The sequence below is a fragment of the Neovison vison genome, chromosome 13 (assembly GCF_020171115.1).
Source record: "Neovison vison isolate M4711 chromosome 13, ASM_NN_V1, whole genome shotgun sequence".
In the NCBI taxonomy this organism is placed as follows: Eukaryota; Metazoa; Chordata; class Mammalia; order Carnivora; family Mustelidae; genus Neogale; species Neogale vison.
The window spans coordinates 134,068,530-134,085,775 of NC_058103.1; the positions used below are offsets into that span (position 1 = coordinate 134,068,530).

A 17,246-nucleotide genomic window follows, 5' to 3' on the forward strand; every position below is an offset into this window, starting at 1 on the left:
AGTTCCTGGCGGCTGTAGCATTATTTCTAAGTAGTAAAGGTGCTGCTTCCCAACAGTATGAGCCAGCCGAGAAGTGAAAGGAACGGCTCTCTCCTACCATCCCTCATTCCTTCCTGTTTCTTTTTTAAACTCTCGGCGACACACAAGCTGGGCTCGGCAGGGCTGAAGCATGATGCCAGGTGTGTCTGGAAGGAGGTGTTTCTTCGGGCTGCTGGTTTCCCAGCATGGTGGCTGTAGGGGGTGGGGAGTAGAGGGAACAAGACAATGGCCCGAGCGCAGAGCACTGGAAGGGAGGCTCCGGTGAATGAGCCCGGCTTGCCACAGCCCCTTCAGTGGGAGCTGGCAAGAGGACCCCTCCAGGAGAACAGCGGACCATTGGCCACACCACAGAGGCCAGCCCCAAGGAACCTCTGACACTTGGAGGGACCCTCCTGCAAACCCTCCAGACAAAACATTTGCTCCTAAACCATAGGTCTGAACCCATAATAAGAGCTCAGTCCTCTCGTTAGGATCCGTGGGAGGAATGGAGTTGCTTCTAGCTCAGTGACCACAAGCAGGAGGGAGAGCGCGCGCGCCTGCCAAGGACAACACAGGGAGCCATTCCATTTCCCACTCAGCTGTGAGCCGGCTGGCACTGTCACGCACCACTCGGCGTGATGGGGCAGCTCTATCTGGTGACGGTGGTGGGGATGTTATCAACAACATATAATATTTTCTTTCTTTCTCGGATGCCTTACCTCTTTGATCAGGGAGCCCAGATAAAGGGCAGTGAGGGGTGTCTGCTCCGCCGGCTTCACAACGATGGTGTTCCCACAGCAGATGGCGGGTGCCAATTTCCACACCAGCATCAGCAGAGGGAAGTTCCACTGGGGACAGAACATAGAGGAGCTTGGTGGGGGTGGGGGAGTCTGATCCACCCTGCTGCCCTGTCCTGGAGGCCCAGGAAGGTCTCCAGGGAGGAATTTGCTTTGCACAGTCTAGATTTGGGGCATTGGAGGTAATATAGGAGTATGCAAAGATCAGATCTGCATTCCTGCCATAAGTAGTCTTTGCAAAGAGGATTCTGCTGTAGGCGCACTACCTTCTCCTCTTAGAGGTTTATGATGCTATCAGCGTGTTAAAGGAGCTGAAAAATACTGCAGGAACGAGGCCTGCCTCTGCTAAACTCAGGTATTAGAGGATCTTTTTCTCTTCTTACAGAATACATACTAAACCCCCACTGGATTGCTGTTTGGTGGAGATCATGCTGGGAAATGTGTCTCTTGTTGTCTTTCAACTACACAGGCAAGGATACCAAAATCACAGTGATAAGAAGCCTAACACAAGAAGTAACAGCCACAGAGTGTTCACTCTGTTCCAGGTGCTGTTCTAGCCACTGAACACTTAACTCATTTGATCCCTATCAATGCATATGAGATAGTCCTATTATCCCCTCCATTTACAGATGAAGCACAGAAGGGAGAGGTCACTTGCCCAGGGTCACAAACTAGCAGGTGAAGGCCGGGATTCATAGCGAGCCTTGTGTCCCCCGTCCCCCACTACCCTGCCCCTCCGAGTATCATCTTCGATGAGGCACAATGAAACCGAGCATTTCCAAGAGAGCAGGTAGCTTGATTCTAGCTGTCCCCCAACCATCCCATCCCAAAGCAGTCCTTTTGGCTCCTTATGTTCCAAGGATGCCGAACAGAGGAGCTTTCTGTGAAGCTGTACGTACAGGGCTGGCTGAAGGTAGCTACCTTGTGATCAGGCCACTCTAATTTCTCTCCCAGCTCCCTCTGGAATTCCTACCACGAGACAACAAATCTAAGATCCCAGTTCCCAAGGGCCAATGTGCTCGGCTAAATGATGGCAGGCATTGTTTTGGGGTACCCCCCACTAATGATTGGGGTCCCCTCTTCTTCCTGGACCCCCACTCCTTAGCACACAAATACCATCATCTCTCCTCTCTGACAAGCAAATCTCTGCCTTCCCTTGGCTTCTGCCACTTCCAGCAGCTCCCTTCTCTCCCCTCGAAGCTTCTTGGAAGAGCTGTGCCCACATGCTTAGGTCCCCTTCTGTAAGCCCCAGCAATGGGACTTCCACTGAACCCCAAACTCCCCACACTGCTGCCAGCGAGCAAATCTAGCAGTTGTGTCCTTTTTAGTTGCTACGAAGGAGAGGACCCTATTGACCATAGTCTTTTTCTGGAAATGTATTCCATTCCAGGGATGTCCCTGACCCTAGCTGCTCAGACTTCTCAGTCAGATCCCTTTGGCCCCAGGCCCTCTTCTCTCACTCTGCATCCCTCTCTGCATGATCCCCTCCTCCCAACCTGATGGGCAGGAAACTCCTCTGTCCTGACCACTGCCAGTGGGCGTCTCCAGGCCTCACCTTTCTCGAGCCCCCAAGCCAAATATGCAAATGTCCAATGGGACCCTTTGCTTGTCTCTTCCACTAGCCCCTCTATGACAATCTGTCTAGAATGACCTTCATCTGTCACAGCACTCCACCCTAACCCGCTTCTCCCCCAGTCTTCCGCAAATCCACCAGCAACACCATCCACCCAGTTCCAGCCATGACTCACCCCCGACCTCTGATGAGACACTAAACTCCACCAACTCAACCTCCTTAGGAGCTTTCAAATCCATGCTTCCCCTTGGTCTTCCAACAGGTCCTGTCTTACCATTTTTCTTGGGGATTCCTTTCTCAGCCTTTTAACTGACCTGTGAGTTCCTCAGGGGCCCTCAGAGGGCTGAGCCCTCTGGCTTCATGTCCTCAGTACCTGGGACCCTGACACCGTGCCTGGCTCACAGTGGGCTCCCAATGGCTGGCGGAAGAGACACACAGAGCACACTTCCAGTCCTCTCCCCACGCTGCTGCCTGTCTGCACAGCCTCCTGCCCAGGTGCTGCAGTGGCCCGAGGGCAGCATCACTCCATTCCCTGCTACCTGTCAGGCTCCCCACTGCCCAGTGAATAGAGTCCCAGGCCCTCAGCAGCCACTCCCTAGGGGTGCCCGGCCTGGACCACTGGACATGTGCTCCTCCTCTTCCTCACTTAGTCCTTATCTAAGTGTGGTCTCACCAGCTGTCCTGCTATTGCTTCCCCCTCCCGCACAGCCACCCCCCCAGGAGTCCAGACACCTTGACACCCTCACTGGAGCCATTCCTACTGCTTAGAAGACCCATTTTCCTATGGAATGACTCTCTCTCATCCTTCAAGGCCCTCTTAAAAGACCCCTGCCCTAGAGAAACTGGCATTATTGAGCCCTCGGCTGGAATCCACAGTGCCTTCTGCTGTGCTCCAGGAGTCAACCGTGAGAGCAGGTACGGGAGCTAACCCACCCCAATAACTCTGAAGCACCCAGCCCCCTGCCAGAGAGAAAATACTTAGTTAATTCCAGTGTGACCGAAACACACCAGAAATGGGTCCCAGAGGCCACCGGGGAGTGGGGCAGAATCTACATGGATCTATCTAGAGAAGTTGCCATACTTACAGGAGTGATGGCCCCACACACACCTATGGGCTCATGCCTGGTGAAGCATACCACGTTGTCATCTGAAAGAGAGGTTTGTGGAGTAGAACATATGGGATTAATCTCAGCTGAGGGTTTTATGTTGCAAAAAGACAAGAAAGAAACCCAGAAGCCCACCAACGTGTCAGCTCCAAGTCTTGTCTAGTCCACAAAGAAGGGACATTTAACTCAATGTTAAAAGTAAAATTCCAAAGGAGAAATCAGCACAAGCCCACTTCCTTTTGCAAAACGGAAGGGGGCCCCGAAGGGAGGAGTCAGCGGGGGTGGGGGGCAGCGGGGAACAAGGGTGCTCTGCAAAGGCTACCAGGAACAACGAGAAGACAGAGCCCCCGGGACCCCCATATGAGGCTGCGAGTCCCGCATTGGCTCACCTGTGGGGATGGTCCTGCCCTGTATTTTGTCAGCCCACCCTGCAAAGTATCTGAGGGTTTTAATACAGCCCTCCAGATCGATGAAAAAGGCATGAAGGAACGGCTTCCCTGTGTCCATCGTTTCCAGGGTCTGCAGGGAAAAGACAGTATCTGTGTCACATGCAGTTTCCTTCTTCGCCATCAGGGGGTTAAAGCCGGGGGTGGGGCAAGAGAACACAGTCCGAGGACACTGCGTCTGCCTTGTTCCTTGTGTCCCTTCCAAAAGCAGGCCACTGTGTTTCCCCCTGTCAGGCCTGTCTCAGACTGTCAAGGATTACTCTGCTTTCAAAAATGCTCGGTTTGGGGGGCACCTGGGTGGCTCAGTCATTAAACGTCTGCCTTCGCCTCAGATCATGATCCTGGGGTCCTGGGATCGAGTCCCGAATCAGGCTCCCTGCTCGGCGGGAAGCCTGCTTCTCCCACTCTTACTCCCCCTGCTTGTGTTCCCTCTCTCTCTCTCTGTCAGATAAATAAATAAAATCTTGGGGGGGAAATGTGCTCAGTTTGGGGGGAAGGGGATGGCCAGGGCATGGGCAGGCATCCCCGCGAAGGAAGGCAGGTGGAAGGGTGATCTGGAGCCTCCCTGGGAAGGAAGGCACAATGTCATTTGGTCTTCTGTCTAGAGCCAGCTGGGGGACCTGGCCATGTGGGCTTGTGGCATCCTAGGGAAGCTTTCAGGAGGTTAGCTGATTTTCAGGGGGGCTCTAGAGAGGGCTCGCATCCTCTAATAAAAGGGGGGATGCTGCGGGTTCTTCCTTCCTGGCTGGGCTGACCAGCATGGCTGTGGAAAGAGCGACGGAGCCCCGAAGGGTAGAGACACCAGCACAAAAGGCAGTGTCCTCCCCAACTGGGCTGCCCAAGCCGGATGCGCAGTCGGGAGGGAGCGGGCTCGCCCTCGGTGGTGAGGGAGGTGATTACCCAGGGCGAGTGGGCAGCCACTCAATGGCCGGGATTCTTTTCTATTTCCAGCCTGGGGTTTAAGAGGACCCCTTTGTCCCTCAGACAAGCGGCCCCAGTGGAGCCCGGCGCCGAAACCGCCTGTCATGGATCTCTGCAGGAAGTGGCCACCCGGACACATAGCCTGGGGCTGGATTCTCCTTTTAGAGTCCATGTAGTGAGACGGTGACTCACTGGGGAAGAGAGGGGCCTCCACATGCACCTGCATCGGCTTCATCTCTGACCCTGACACCTCTGGGTGCCCACACCAGGGCTAACAGAGCCAGGTGTCACCTAAGGTCACCCAGCAGGGGCACTGATTTCAGTGGCATCTAACTTCTGGCCAGCGCACTGACTACTCCTTAGGCTGCTGCCCCAGGACATTTGCATCTGGGAAGACTGCAGAATGGCTACCCAGGGTGCTCGGAGCTACTGTCTCAGAACTTTGCTTCGGGAAGGAGCAGAGCCTTCCTAGGAAGGAACGACTACTTCCCAGAATGGCAGCCCGCCAAAAACATCCCTCCCTGACTCGGTTTCTTCATCTGTAAAGGGAAATAATAATAGTAAGAGTGATAATTGCCTCATGGGGTTGGGGTGAGGGCTAGGACGGGGCCTGCCCCCGGGAAGGGCCATGCTAACTGTTTCATGATGACATTTTTAGGCGGGATGACTATGTTCATTATCTTTTTTGGCAGCTTCCTTTTCGGTGATCCTTATTCGGGGACACCAAGGAGACAGGAGTGTGCATTGCCGAAGATGACAGGGCTGGTCTAGGTCTGGGATGGATCCTAACTCCTGCAGGATGCTGTTCAGGGACCAAGTCAGGCCAAGGTAACATCTAGTACACTGTACTTTGGCTCCTACTGTTTCCAAGCTGAAACTTATTTTTCCACGGGAAACCCAATTGTGGCAAATCGTGCCGAAAGGTCCTGGCCCAGGCACTCCGGACAGCATCTGCAGATCTGTCTGTGGGACTGGAGGTTTATTCTTGGCCCTTTTCTGGGATCAGATGAGGAAAAGAAAGGCAGAAGACCTTAGCGTAGCATTGTGCGGCAGTCCTGCCTCTAGTCCTGGATGACTTCCTCTGGCTGGATAACCTTAGGTCCCTTAACCTCTGTGGGCTTCAGTGTTCTCCTCTCTGAAATGGGATAATAAATGTGCAGGCCAAGTGGCTACGAAAAGCCCGGCCCGTGGTGAGTATTCGGCAAGCGTTGGCTAGCTTTCGTTATTAACTTGGGTGCATTTGCTTCCTGGAGTGACAAGACAAATTTGCCAGGTTGGTTCTACAGGAAGCTATCCAAGCAAATCAGGGTCATAGATTTAGACAAGAAATTCTTTTTAAACACAAAAAAAGATTCGCAGATGACCAGATAGGGCTTGACCCGAGAAATCAATCGTTAGCTACCGATGGGGACTTTTAAACAGTTATTGGGGCTGGACCATGAGCAAACCACAGCTGCTCCCGAGTTTACTTCCCTTGACCTTTGAAGAGGAAAAAATATGTCTTCTGAAAAATTAACACACTGTAACCTTCAGATAGGAAAGAGTGAAGACAAGGGCTGAGGGAACCTGCCCCGAGACTCAGTGACTGTGCCAATATCTTAAAACGAGGAGGCCCAGAGATGGGGTTTGGGTTGAAAAGAGAGTAAACCGGAAGGGCCCCTATTTGGGGGTTTCCAGAAAGAGCACCCACAGAGCCAGAGTCTGGACCCCAGGTGCCTCAAGAAGGGGGAGAAAGCTAGGGCTGCCGGATCCCTTCACATCTGTTTCTAAACATCGAATACAGAAGTAAATACGGAGCTTTGTCAAAACCATTGAGCCGGCAAGAGAACATGATGGAAAGAAGCACTTCGCAGCATGAAAATGCAGGAAAACCATATCAAGGTGGAGGGCGAGGGTGCTTTCCTCTGATGTGGTCCCGGTTTGAAAAACCATATTTGCCAGTAATTCTCTTGTTTCTTTCATGATGTGGCAAAGAGCTGTATCTTATTTCTTGTGGGCAGCGAGGTCCCAGCGGCAAAAGGCAACTCGCTGCATCTGCGATCGCGACCCAGTCCCGGCCAGGACGGTGGGGCGGGCTGAAGGCAGAGGTGGCAGCCTCGCCACTAGCTCCCACAGATGATACTGACACTTGAGGACAGGGTGGGGAGGGGTGCCCAGGGCACATCCTCTCCTGCCTATTAGTCCCCACGGACATTGCAGACTGATGAGCTCATGCTGGGTGAAAACAGAAATGTTTTTGAAAAAGCCAGTCTGGCAGCTTGAGAGTTGAGGCTGGCTTTCGTTGCAGGAAGAAACCAGAGGCTCCGTGGACAGAAACGCTGACCCCGGGACGGAGCCATCCATGCCCGGACTTGGGGGCAAACATGCTGGCTTTCGCTGGTAGGGCGGGAAGGAAGGAGAGCTGAGCTCCCTGGGCAAATGAACTCCCAGATACAGAGCTCCCCCACAGTCCAGCCCCCAAACACACATTCAGGCACAAAAACAGTATCAGCCTCCTGGATGACACGGTCGCCAGGAAGGTCGCTACTCTACGGCTCGGTCCAGACATCAGATCAAGAGAGGAAAGAACCATTTGTTCAAATCGGAGGCTGAAAAGGAGATTTAGCTCCCCTACCCACTGGGCCGCAAGGTTTGGAGCAATTTTTCCAAACAGGAGCCCGGGAGCCGTAGGAGGACCGCTTGTGCGGGTTGAGAAAGACCTCAAGGCAGGAGGCGGGCCTGGGATTTCCTCTGCTCACTGACTGCAAGACCAGAGGAAGGTCTTAGGATCCCTGTAAATAATGCATTTACAACCTATAAATGTCTTCACAGCCCGGTCTGGCAGGAGCGACCCAACCTCACGGAGTGGGCTGAATTCCCATGCTTATTGCTGCATGGGGACTAAGGTGCCTAGAAATTACTGGCCAGGAAGGCATGAGGCTGGGCGGGCAGCATTATTATGAGCAGTAAGCATGTGTCCACGCCATCCTAATAATAGCTATCATCTAGTTAGTGCTTACTGCATGCCAGGGACTCTGCTAAGGATTTCTCACACCACTGAAAGATCATTATTATTGGTATCTCCCATAAAGAAAGACATGCTCAGAGATGTAAAGCAACTTGTCCAAAGTCACACAGCTAGTAAGTGACAGAGCTGGGATTCGAACTGAGGTCTCTCAGAGCCCAAGCTTTTCCCCATAACCAGGTTACGCTGCCCTCACCATCACTCCACATGTGCTCCCCACTGCCCGGTTCAGGGGTGAAACAGGGGTGATTTCTGAGTTCTATGGGATCAATGTTTTCTATGCTAACAGGCGGCATCTATTTTAATGAGTATTCAAAAAAATATATACCAGCCCATTAAACGTGTAATGTCCCGGGTTTTGTCACCTAAGATGAAGTTCAACTTAATAGTAAAAGAGATTTCATGTAGCCAAAAAAAAAAAAAAAAAAGTTTATTTCCTAAACATACAGGCAGGACCAGGATATGGCCTAACTCATCTGCCTGGCTGGGACCGTCTGGAGTATGGGAACCACCAACGCATCTGAACTTCCTCCAGGCAAGTTCTTGGTCAAGAACGTGAAGTGCGGAGAACAAAAGTCTGACTTCTAAAGGGAAAGGGTTTGAGCCGGATGGCGTGGACACATGCTTACTGCCAGAGAGCTTTACCTCAAAGCACCTGCCATACAGCTCCACACAAAACCAGAGCCCTGGGTCTCCCCCAAACCCCGTGGGCGCCGGGCGGTTCCGCACCTGCCCGCCCATGGGCGTGTACTCACAGCCAGAACGGCCCGGTCCCTCTCCACGAGGTCAGCCAACTGATGCAGCAGCCAGCCCCGGCCCAGGGCATCCAGACGGCGCCAGGGTGAGCCCCTCTGGAAGGCGGCGTGTGCGGCCTCCACTGCCTTGTCCACGTCGGGCTGAGCGGCCAAAAACCAGAGAGAGTGTGTCACCTTGTGTCGCGACCGTGTTTTGGGAGAGTTCAGTCTTTCTTCACTTACAGAGAACGGCAGAGACCTACGTCCATCAGCACAGTAGAGGAAGGTAGCAGCTAGGCTCGAGATTGCTGGGCCCCCTGTTTGGGGCTTTCAAGTGACTTTTTCCTTCTTTATAGCTTGGGTCTTTTTCAACATTTCTACAATGGCCAAGTATGAACTTTCCTTCTGATTATAAAAGCATTTTAAAATAGCTTGCAAGACTACAGATCTTAATTATTTTTCTTGGTGACCCAAGTAGGAAAAGATTTTCCACTTGCTTGCCCAGTTTGGACACACGCACACTCCCACAGTTCATCAGTTAGGTGGGACATGTCTGTCTCGGCATTCTAGTCAAGCCGAGGACTGTGGTCCCATAGTAAGAACGGAGCATGAGCGCTTCTGGGGATCTCGGAACTGACCACATTGGAAAAGTCTACAGACAGACAGGGAGGATCTGGAATTTCTTCCCTGTCTTCAGCCTCATCTCTACTGCCCCCCCCAACCCTGCCTGGGGGCAGAAGGGTTGCACCATTCCACCAGCAAGAAATTGGATTTTCTGTGCACCCATAGAAGAATTACAATGGAACCTTCTTCTTAAAAGGCAAGAAGTGAGAATTGTTTAATGTCACCCATTCTTATTGCAGGAAAATGAGTTCGAGGCTCTGGTTGCTGAGGAACAAAGCCTCATCCCCCAGGCCCCTCCCCCAGGCCCTTCTGAGCCTCACTTCCCTGGGGCAGTATGATAGGCAAGGGCTGCCCAGTGCAGTCAAGAGAGACACCCCACCAAGACTCTGTGCCTCCAAAGCGTGCTTGGAGGCAAGTGAAAGCTTTGGTAAAGGAGATATTATGACTTAGAATTCCTTGTCCCACGCTCTGGGGTGGTGGGGCAGCCTGGGCCTCTCTAGCTGCGGGGAACAGGACCATGTCTGTTTGTGGATGCTGAGAGCAGAGCCCGGACCAAGGGAAAAACCAGAGCCTGGGGCAGGGATCTAATTCTCCTTTGATACCTGGGTCCTGTACCTGGGAACCACCCACTGGGAACCCTGCTCCAACACCCCTCCCCACCCCAGTCGCCCCACATCCTCACACCATACAAAGACGAGCTCCTCAATGCTATTATCTTTGCAAACAGAGTTTAGCTTGAAGCACTGTGCATGGGAGGGTCTGGATGGGTGAAACCACTGCGTGTTTCCTGCCTGTCACGGAACTCTCACGAGTGGGATCCAATTCAAGCCTCTTTTTGACATGTCTTTCACCTTGTCCCCATTCAACATTACCCCTACATGTTTCGGAATGTCAGATGATTATTCTGGGGGTGGAAGAGAGGGTTAGATTTCCTTTCCCTCCTTAGAAAAGTTTTACCTTCAACCTTTCCTCTAAAGGCATGTATATTTAAAAGATACTTTGTGGCTTTGCAATGTATCAAGGACACATCCAGAAGTTACATATATACACAACTACATATATAGTTATAAAGACTATAGCTATCCATGATCCCTTCAGGTTCTGATAGAAAAGAAATCTGGTGACTGCATGACGTTAACTTTGCATGACTCGGTTAGCAAGTCTTTTCCCCTTCCAGCCCTTCTCTTTCAAGTGTCTCCTGCCAGAATGCGGCATTTGGTGAAACATACCAGCCGGAAATGCTTTCTGGAAAGAGGGCTCTGTTCCTCCAGGTTCAAATCACTGATAAAAACCTTTTGTTTAGCCATGTGATGAGGATCGCTGAGGTCATCCTTATAGATGGGGAAACTCTATCAAAGGAGAATGACTCTGCAGTGGCTCGTCCCTAATTGATCCCATTCTGGGCCACGTGTGTGAAAAGCAGCAAACCAGGTCCCACCCCCAGTATGGGCCAGGTCTGTCTTAGAGCTGAGCCAAACTGCCTCCTTATCCTCTAGTTATCTGTAATTTAATTACTTGGGGGGGGAGTGGGGGTAGGGGAAGCACTCACCTTATCTCCTTCTTCTACTTCACATATTTTTTCTAGAGTTGAAGGATTATACGTGGCAAACTTTTTTCCACTCTTGGATTCGTGCCATTCATTGTTGATGAATATCTAACCAGGAAAGGAAGTTGTAATGCATTAGGGCTTAAATCAAAATCATATCATTCCAACATGCTGAGGACCTTAGGTAATGTCTTGTCCTCCCCCACCCTCTTCTTCCCCCCTCCCCACTCTTTTACAGATGGGATCAGGGGAGGAGATGGAGTCACGTGCCCAACCAGGAACACACTCAGAATTAGAATCCAAGCCTCCTGACTTCTAATACGTTTTGTCCTAATGAAACTAAAGTCATTTAGAATTTTTCTAAATATCTTGTCTCTCTTATTTATTTGTTTCAAAGATTTTACTTATTCATCTGACACAGAGAGAGAGACAGCACAAGCGGTGGGGAGCGGCAGAGGGAGGGGGAAAAGCAGGCTCCCCACTGAGCAGAGCGCCCACTTCGGGGCTTGATCCCAGGACCCTGGGGATCATGACCTGAGCTGGAGGTAGCCATTTAAATCAACGTGGATTCACAAAGAAGAGCCGAGTCGAATAGTTAAAGGGTATAAATTAAATCCTCCACCCGCATCGAGTTTGGGGGAAGACCAAATAGGTTTATACATACAAAGTGCCCAGGGATCTCCTGACCTTGAAGGATAGGTCAGTAGCAAGCACTCCCTTCTGTTTCCTCCCTGTTGAAACCTCCAGCTGGATTGCCAAGGAACTAGCTCCTCCCCCATTCCCTTTAAAATGCTTATTTTCATGTTGGGTTTTAATAAAAGCTTGTGTTGGAAAAGAAAGATAAGCTATCTGGTCTGGGAAATGTTCTGGTTGTATGAACAGATGTAGCAAATAACCGTTTATATCTAGAACCAAAGAATTAATCCACAAAAATCACTTCGTCGGGAGCCTCCATTATCTAGAACACAGCTGAGAAGAAGGACGTTAAAAATAAAAACAAGGGCGCCTGAGTGGCTCAGTTGGTTAAGCATCTGCCTCCCACTTAGGTCATGATCCTAGAGTCGTGGGATCTAGCCCCACATAGTGCTTCCTGCTCTGCAGGAGCCTGCTTCTCCCTCTCCCTGCCACTACCCCCTGCTTGTGCGCTCTCTCTCTCTCTCTCTGTGTCAAATAAATAAATAAAATCTTTTTTAAAAATAAAATAAAATAAAAAGATATCACGAGTGAACTAAAAGGAATTCACAGAGTTCCCATGCTGAAAAGTATGTACTATTTATTCTTAGTTTACTCTTACTCTAATTGCCCTAAAAAAGTGCCTCATTAGGGGCGCCTGGGTGGCTCAGTGGGTTAAAGCCTCTGCCTTCTGCTCAGGTCATGATCTCAGGGTCCTCGGATTGAGCCCCGCATCAGGCTCTCTGCTCAGCCTTTCTGCCTGCCCCTCTCTGCCTGCCTTTCTGCCTACTCATGATCGCTGTCTGTCAAATAAATAAATAAAATCTTTAAAAAAAAAAAAGTGCTTCATTCAAAGAGAGGACCTTCAGAAAAGAACCAGGAACAGAAGTGACAGATGATACACAAAGCACGGTCTGACAATGTGGAGGTCCCGGCTACCCAGAAGACAGCCGATCCTCTGTACAGGTGTGGGACAGGCTGGTCATCACACCCCATCATGGCGTCACAAAGACCCCAGTCACAGACATGAGTAAGATGCTTTAGAAGCATTTCCATCAAACAAAACGCCATCAACAATTTCTAAGCACACACCTAGCTCATCGAATTCCATTTCTGTACCTATATGCATATCATTTGCTTCTTTTTGAGTCCTTTAAAAGAATCGTGTCCCTCCAAGGACTAATTTCAATTACTGTGAATTTTATTCATTTGGAACTCTTGACTTCCCAGTGATGACAGATCAGAAAGTCAGTTTCCGTCCTGGGCTCTCCTGTAAAAACTCCAAAGCTCCCCAGGAAATAAACTCACTCTGGGAAGCTGCTGGGGGAGATCATTTTGATCACTCTCTCTGGAAAGCAGGGACGGCTCAGTTGGGCAGGGACAAAGCAAGGAAGGCCAGTTCTTATGGGGCAGGTGGGCAGAGGCACCCTGTCCCCCGTGTGGAATCCAGAGCTGAAAGCATCCCTTGCCTGTAGGATGTGCCCATCCGACTTCTGGAAGCTCAGTGCCTTCACCATGAGGCCAGGCCCCCAGGGAAGCACGTGGAATCGGCCAGGCTACAATTACAGGTTTATTCTTCCAGCTGAAACCAAATCCAAGAGTTCACTCTTGCCATCCAGCAAGCAATCGCTCGGTAACAGTGAGAAATTAATAAGTGGAGAAGAGAGGTTCAGTTAGGGTGGGGAGGGAAGTGCAGCCAGAGAGAGAGGCCCATTTGTCGGAAGATGAAATTTCGTGGGTTAGAAAATACAGACCATCAGTGAAAACTGCTGATTCTAGATCCTTCCTGGTATCAATTCCAAGGGGGAGGGAAAATGAGAAGACGGTAGAAGAGAATATAAATAAGGAGGATGGAAACGGATTGCAACGATCAGATGTCTGTTACACTTCATCTCCAAGCATGTTCCTCCAAAAAAAAAAAAAATTATTTCACACACAAAACCAGACTTCTCAACTCTGACCATATTTTCCCATTGCGAGGTTGCCAATTTTGCAAAAATTTTTCTCTGTATACTACACTGGTAAGTAATCTTGTAAGTGGTTTCTACTGTTGATTTTCTCTCCACTAAAACAAAACAAAAACACAAAGAAGGGGTCAGTAAGTGTGGCCTACCAATTATGCTGCCTGGACTGTTCTGAGCCCCAATTCAGGATAATGGATCCAGAAACAAAACAAAACAAAACAAAACTGTGCTTCTTGACTTGTGAATTGGTTTCAGATAAACCTTACAGAGGTATAAAAATTAGGTTCCGGGATCCACATTTTACTGAATGAGTGGAATGGCATGTCACCCAGGCTGAGCCGGAAAACCACAGCCTCTCAGAGGAGCCGGGTGCCTGGGGGTTGGGGTAAAGATGGCGGCCACACAAGTGAGGTCTGCTGATGCCATTTACAGTAACTTCCACCGGACTCCAGCTAAACCTGAAGGAGTATGTTTTCAGAACAGGATATTGGAGCGATTTGTAGCTTTTATAAAAGAGATCAGAAAAACGGGTGTTTAAGTGAACCAGACAGAAAGTCTTACAGAGAATCTCTGTGACTGGAACACATTCTCTAAGGAAAGGAAAGGACCTCCTACCCCCACCCCCCAAAGTGAAAGAGGCTGCTATCCTCTGAGATCTGGTGGGGGAGGATCCCAAAGGGATCCTACCACCCCCCCCCCCCCCCCGCTATTGGAGTCACATAGCAAAGCCCAATGTTAAAATGAGAGAACAGGGGTGCCTGCATGGCTAGTCAATTAAGCAGTTGCCTTCGGCTCACGTCATGATTTCAGGGTCCTGGGGTCCAGCCTCGCTTTGGGCTCCCTGCTTAGTGGGGAGCCTGCTTCTCCCTCTCCCTCGGCCCCTCACCACCCCCCGCCCATGCTCACCTGCTCTCTCTCTCTCACTCTCTCATAAACAAATAACATGAGAAGAAATGAAGAAGTTGGGACAAGGTCGTCCTTCTGAAAACTGGACTTTGCTGGGAAACGGAATCCCCAAGGCTGGGGCTCAGACCCACCATTTCTGGCATGTTCTCCATTAGCAAGAAGCTCCATGAGTCAGGTTTGAAAACTAATAGGACTTTACGGGGCTCACACCCTGCACCCTTCCCCACTGCCGGCTCCACTGTCTGCCCCCAGGTCTCGGTTCTGCAGTTCTGGCTCTCCTGCCTCTTTCCTAGGCCCTGTCTGCTGCCTCTCCAGCCAGAGGCTCCTGAAGCATTGCTGGTTGGGGTTCCTGTCCCTCAGCCATCACCACACAAGCTGCCTGCGGCCCACAGCTCCTGGGGTAGGCCTCTGCGGTGGTGGGCTTAAGGGCCGGGAGCAAGGACAGAGCGGCTGGAGGTCTCATCGCCTCTCCCCAGCCTTAATCACACAGCCACTTCTGTTCCACTAGGAGAGGGGGCACCCAGCAAGACCACAGACACTGGTGGCTCTCTGAATCTGCTAAGATCCTCCCCTCTATCCACTTGTGAAGGGCCACAAAGAATTGCAGAGAAAGAAGGAAACTTCCCATAAGTGGCTGCACTGCTTGGATAGGACTCAGAAAGGTAGAAAGGCAAGGACAATAACATAGTAATTTCTGGCTTCTGTAGCATTAAAAAAAAAAAAAAAAAACCCACAAAAACCTTACAAAACAAAAATAAAACAAAACCTCCACCATCACCACCAACAGGCCAGCACCAACAGTATAATGGCCTGAAAAGAAGTAGGTACTCTGCTGGCTGTTCTCAGAATTGGTGATTGGAATTTTCACTCTGAAGCTGATACCACTACGGAAACTACATTAAAAATAATCTCCAGCGTTCATGGCAAAGTGTCTCTGTTGATTACGGAGCCCTCTGAAAACAGTTAATTTAAATGTCATGTGATCAGAGGCAGAGCCGACATGAAGTGCCAACAGACCAAAATCTGAAGGCCACACATAGTGGCCGGCAACTTTCTCCGCTTGATTAAAACTATTTGAGAGACATAATTGCTACTTTTGAAAGTAAAATTGATGGGGAAATTTTCTCAGTGCTGTGTCAGCTGGAGTTGGGGGTGGGGAGGGTTATGGATAAGATGCAAATTAAAAAAAAAATTTTAAAGGAGGGAAAGTTGGGGAAAGAGAAGCCAGCCGACGCTCTCGGCTGGCCGGCGACCCGGCCGCACTCCCGGCCCTAGTCCGCAGCCTCCGGAGAGCCTCCGAGGGTTCTCCCACGGGACGCGCCCCCGGCAGCCCTCTTCAGCCTGGGCTCCAGGCCTCGCCATCTTCCTTTCTGCCCTAGGCAGGTGATCTCACCGCTTTCCAGACGCTCCAGCCTCCCAGCCCAGCGCAAAATAGCAGAGACTCCACGGTGCGCGGCGCGCTGCGGCCTGGCCACCCACGGCTTCCCAGGCCCCGGTTCGGAGACCATTGAGAACGCAGTCTCTGTCAACACCAGGGCCGCGGGGCTCCAGGGCAGTTTCATCTGTGCTCACCTTCCTACCCGCCCTGGCTCTACTGGTAAGATAGGTAGGCCAAGCACGGAAGGTACGACGTCCCTCCTGTGTTCCCGATGATCTGGTTCTGGAATCTCCAAGTCGCAGCTCCCCAGGGCAGCCCGAGCTCCCAGGCCAGCTCAGTGTTCTCAGGCACCTTCTCACCCTCGCGAGGCCTGACCCATTGAGCCCCAGAAACCGTGCCGCAGGGTCCGCGGGGAGACCAGCGCGCCAGGGGCACCGCGGTCCGCACCTCGGCTCGCCTTTCAAGCGGACCCGGCAAGGGCACGTCGGGGCCACGCCGGCGGGAGCCCGGAGCCGCGCGGGCGCTGCGCAGCCGCCCTCGCCAGGCTTGGAAGCTTAAAGCGCTGCGCCCCGCCGCCCGACAACCCGTCCGGGAGCGCAGATCGCCGAGTCCCCTCGGGGTGCGCGGCGGACGCGCTCCCGCCCGGGAAGTCCTACGCTGCCGGACGCAGCATCGAGAGGACCGGCCTCGGGCGGAGAGGCTCCGGTCACGGGAGCGGGGGGACGAATTCGGCTGAGGGCGCGCTGCCCGCAGCGCCCCGCACCCTCGGAGCGGGGCGGCTGGGCTCCCCGCCTGCTGGCTTCTCGTCCCCGCCACTGTGGTCAGGACAGCCCAGCGCGGAGCCAGGCGACCGTCGGGTGGGCTGGGCGCCCGCCTCACCTGGGTGAACTTGACCTCCAGGTTGCGGACCGGGCGCGGCAGGGCAGGCGGCTTCCTGTCCGGCTGCCCGTTCTCCACGGCCCCGTTGGTAGTGGCCATGGCTCTTCTGCGCTCCCCGGCCCGAGGCGCCCGAGTCTGCGGCGCTGGCTCTGGCCTGGATGGTGCGCAGCCTGCTCGCGGGGTGACAGCTCCGCGCCGCTTTATGGAGCGACCCACGCCTCCCGCCCAAGGGGGCCGTCTAATTGGCTGCAGGACCGGAGGAAGGGAGGGCGGGCGGGAGGGGAGGGGGCCGGCCTGCCTCACCCCACTCCGCCCGCCGCCCCTGCGGGAGCCGGGCCACCCCCCGCCCGGCCACCGCGCCGCACGCTCCCCCGCCCCCCGGAGGCTGCCCTTGGAGGAGCGCCCCCGAAGCGCCGCCGGGCCCCGGAAGTGCCGGGGTTCGGGCAGCGGGCCAGGGTAGGGAGCGGGGGCGCCGGGGCCACAGCACCCGGCTCTCTCCCCGAAGCTCCCCGGAGCTCGCCCCGCCGCACCTGCTGCCCCTTGCCCGCCGCGGCTCCGCGCACTCGCCGGACTTCGGTCGGCGCGCCGCGCTCCGGGAATGCGCGCTCCCCCGCCGGGGCCCCCCACCCCGAGCCGCATCAGGGGTCGCCGAACCTGCCCGGGCAGCCCCGCTTCGCA

General features: G+C 52.8%; 1 protein-coding gene across 1 annotated transcript in view; it reads right to left on the reverse strand.

Annotated features, from left to right (window-relative positions):
- ALDH1A3 (aldehyde dehydrogenase 1 family member A3) overlaps positions 1–16,745 on the reverse strand; it is a 36,734-nt gene extending 19,989 nt beyond the window's left edge. Inside the window, exons 1-6 of the mRNA XM_044230362.1 lie at positions 16,569–16,745; positions 10,773–10,877; positions 8,621–8,761; positions 3,884–4,013; positions 3,474–3,535; positions 738–866 (exon numbers count right to left, since the gene is read on the reverse strand). Coding sequence (XP_044086297.1) covers positions 738–866; positions 3,474–3,535; positions 3,884–4,013; positions 8,621–8,761; positions 10,773–10,877; positions 16,569–16,667 — 666 coding nt within the window. The 5' untranslated portion in view covers positions 16,668–16,745. The remainder of the gene's footprint in view (positions 1–737; positions 867–3,473; positions 3,536–3,883; positions 4,014–8,620; positions 8,762–10,772; positions 10,878–16,568) is intronic.
- Between the last annotated feature and the right edge of the window lie 501 nt (positions 16,746–17,246).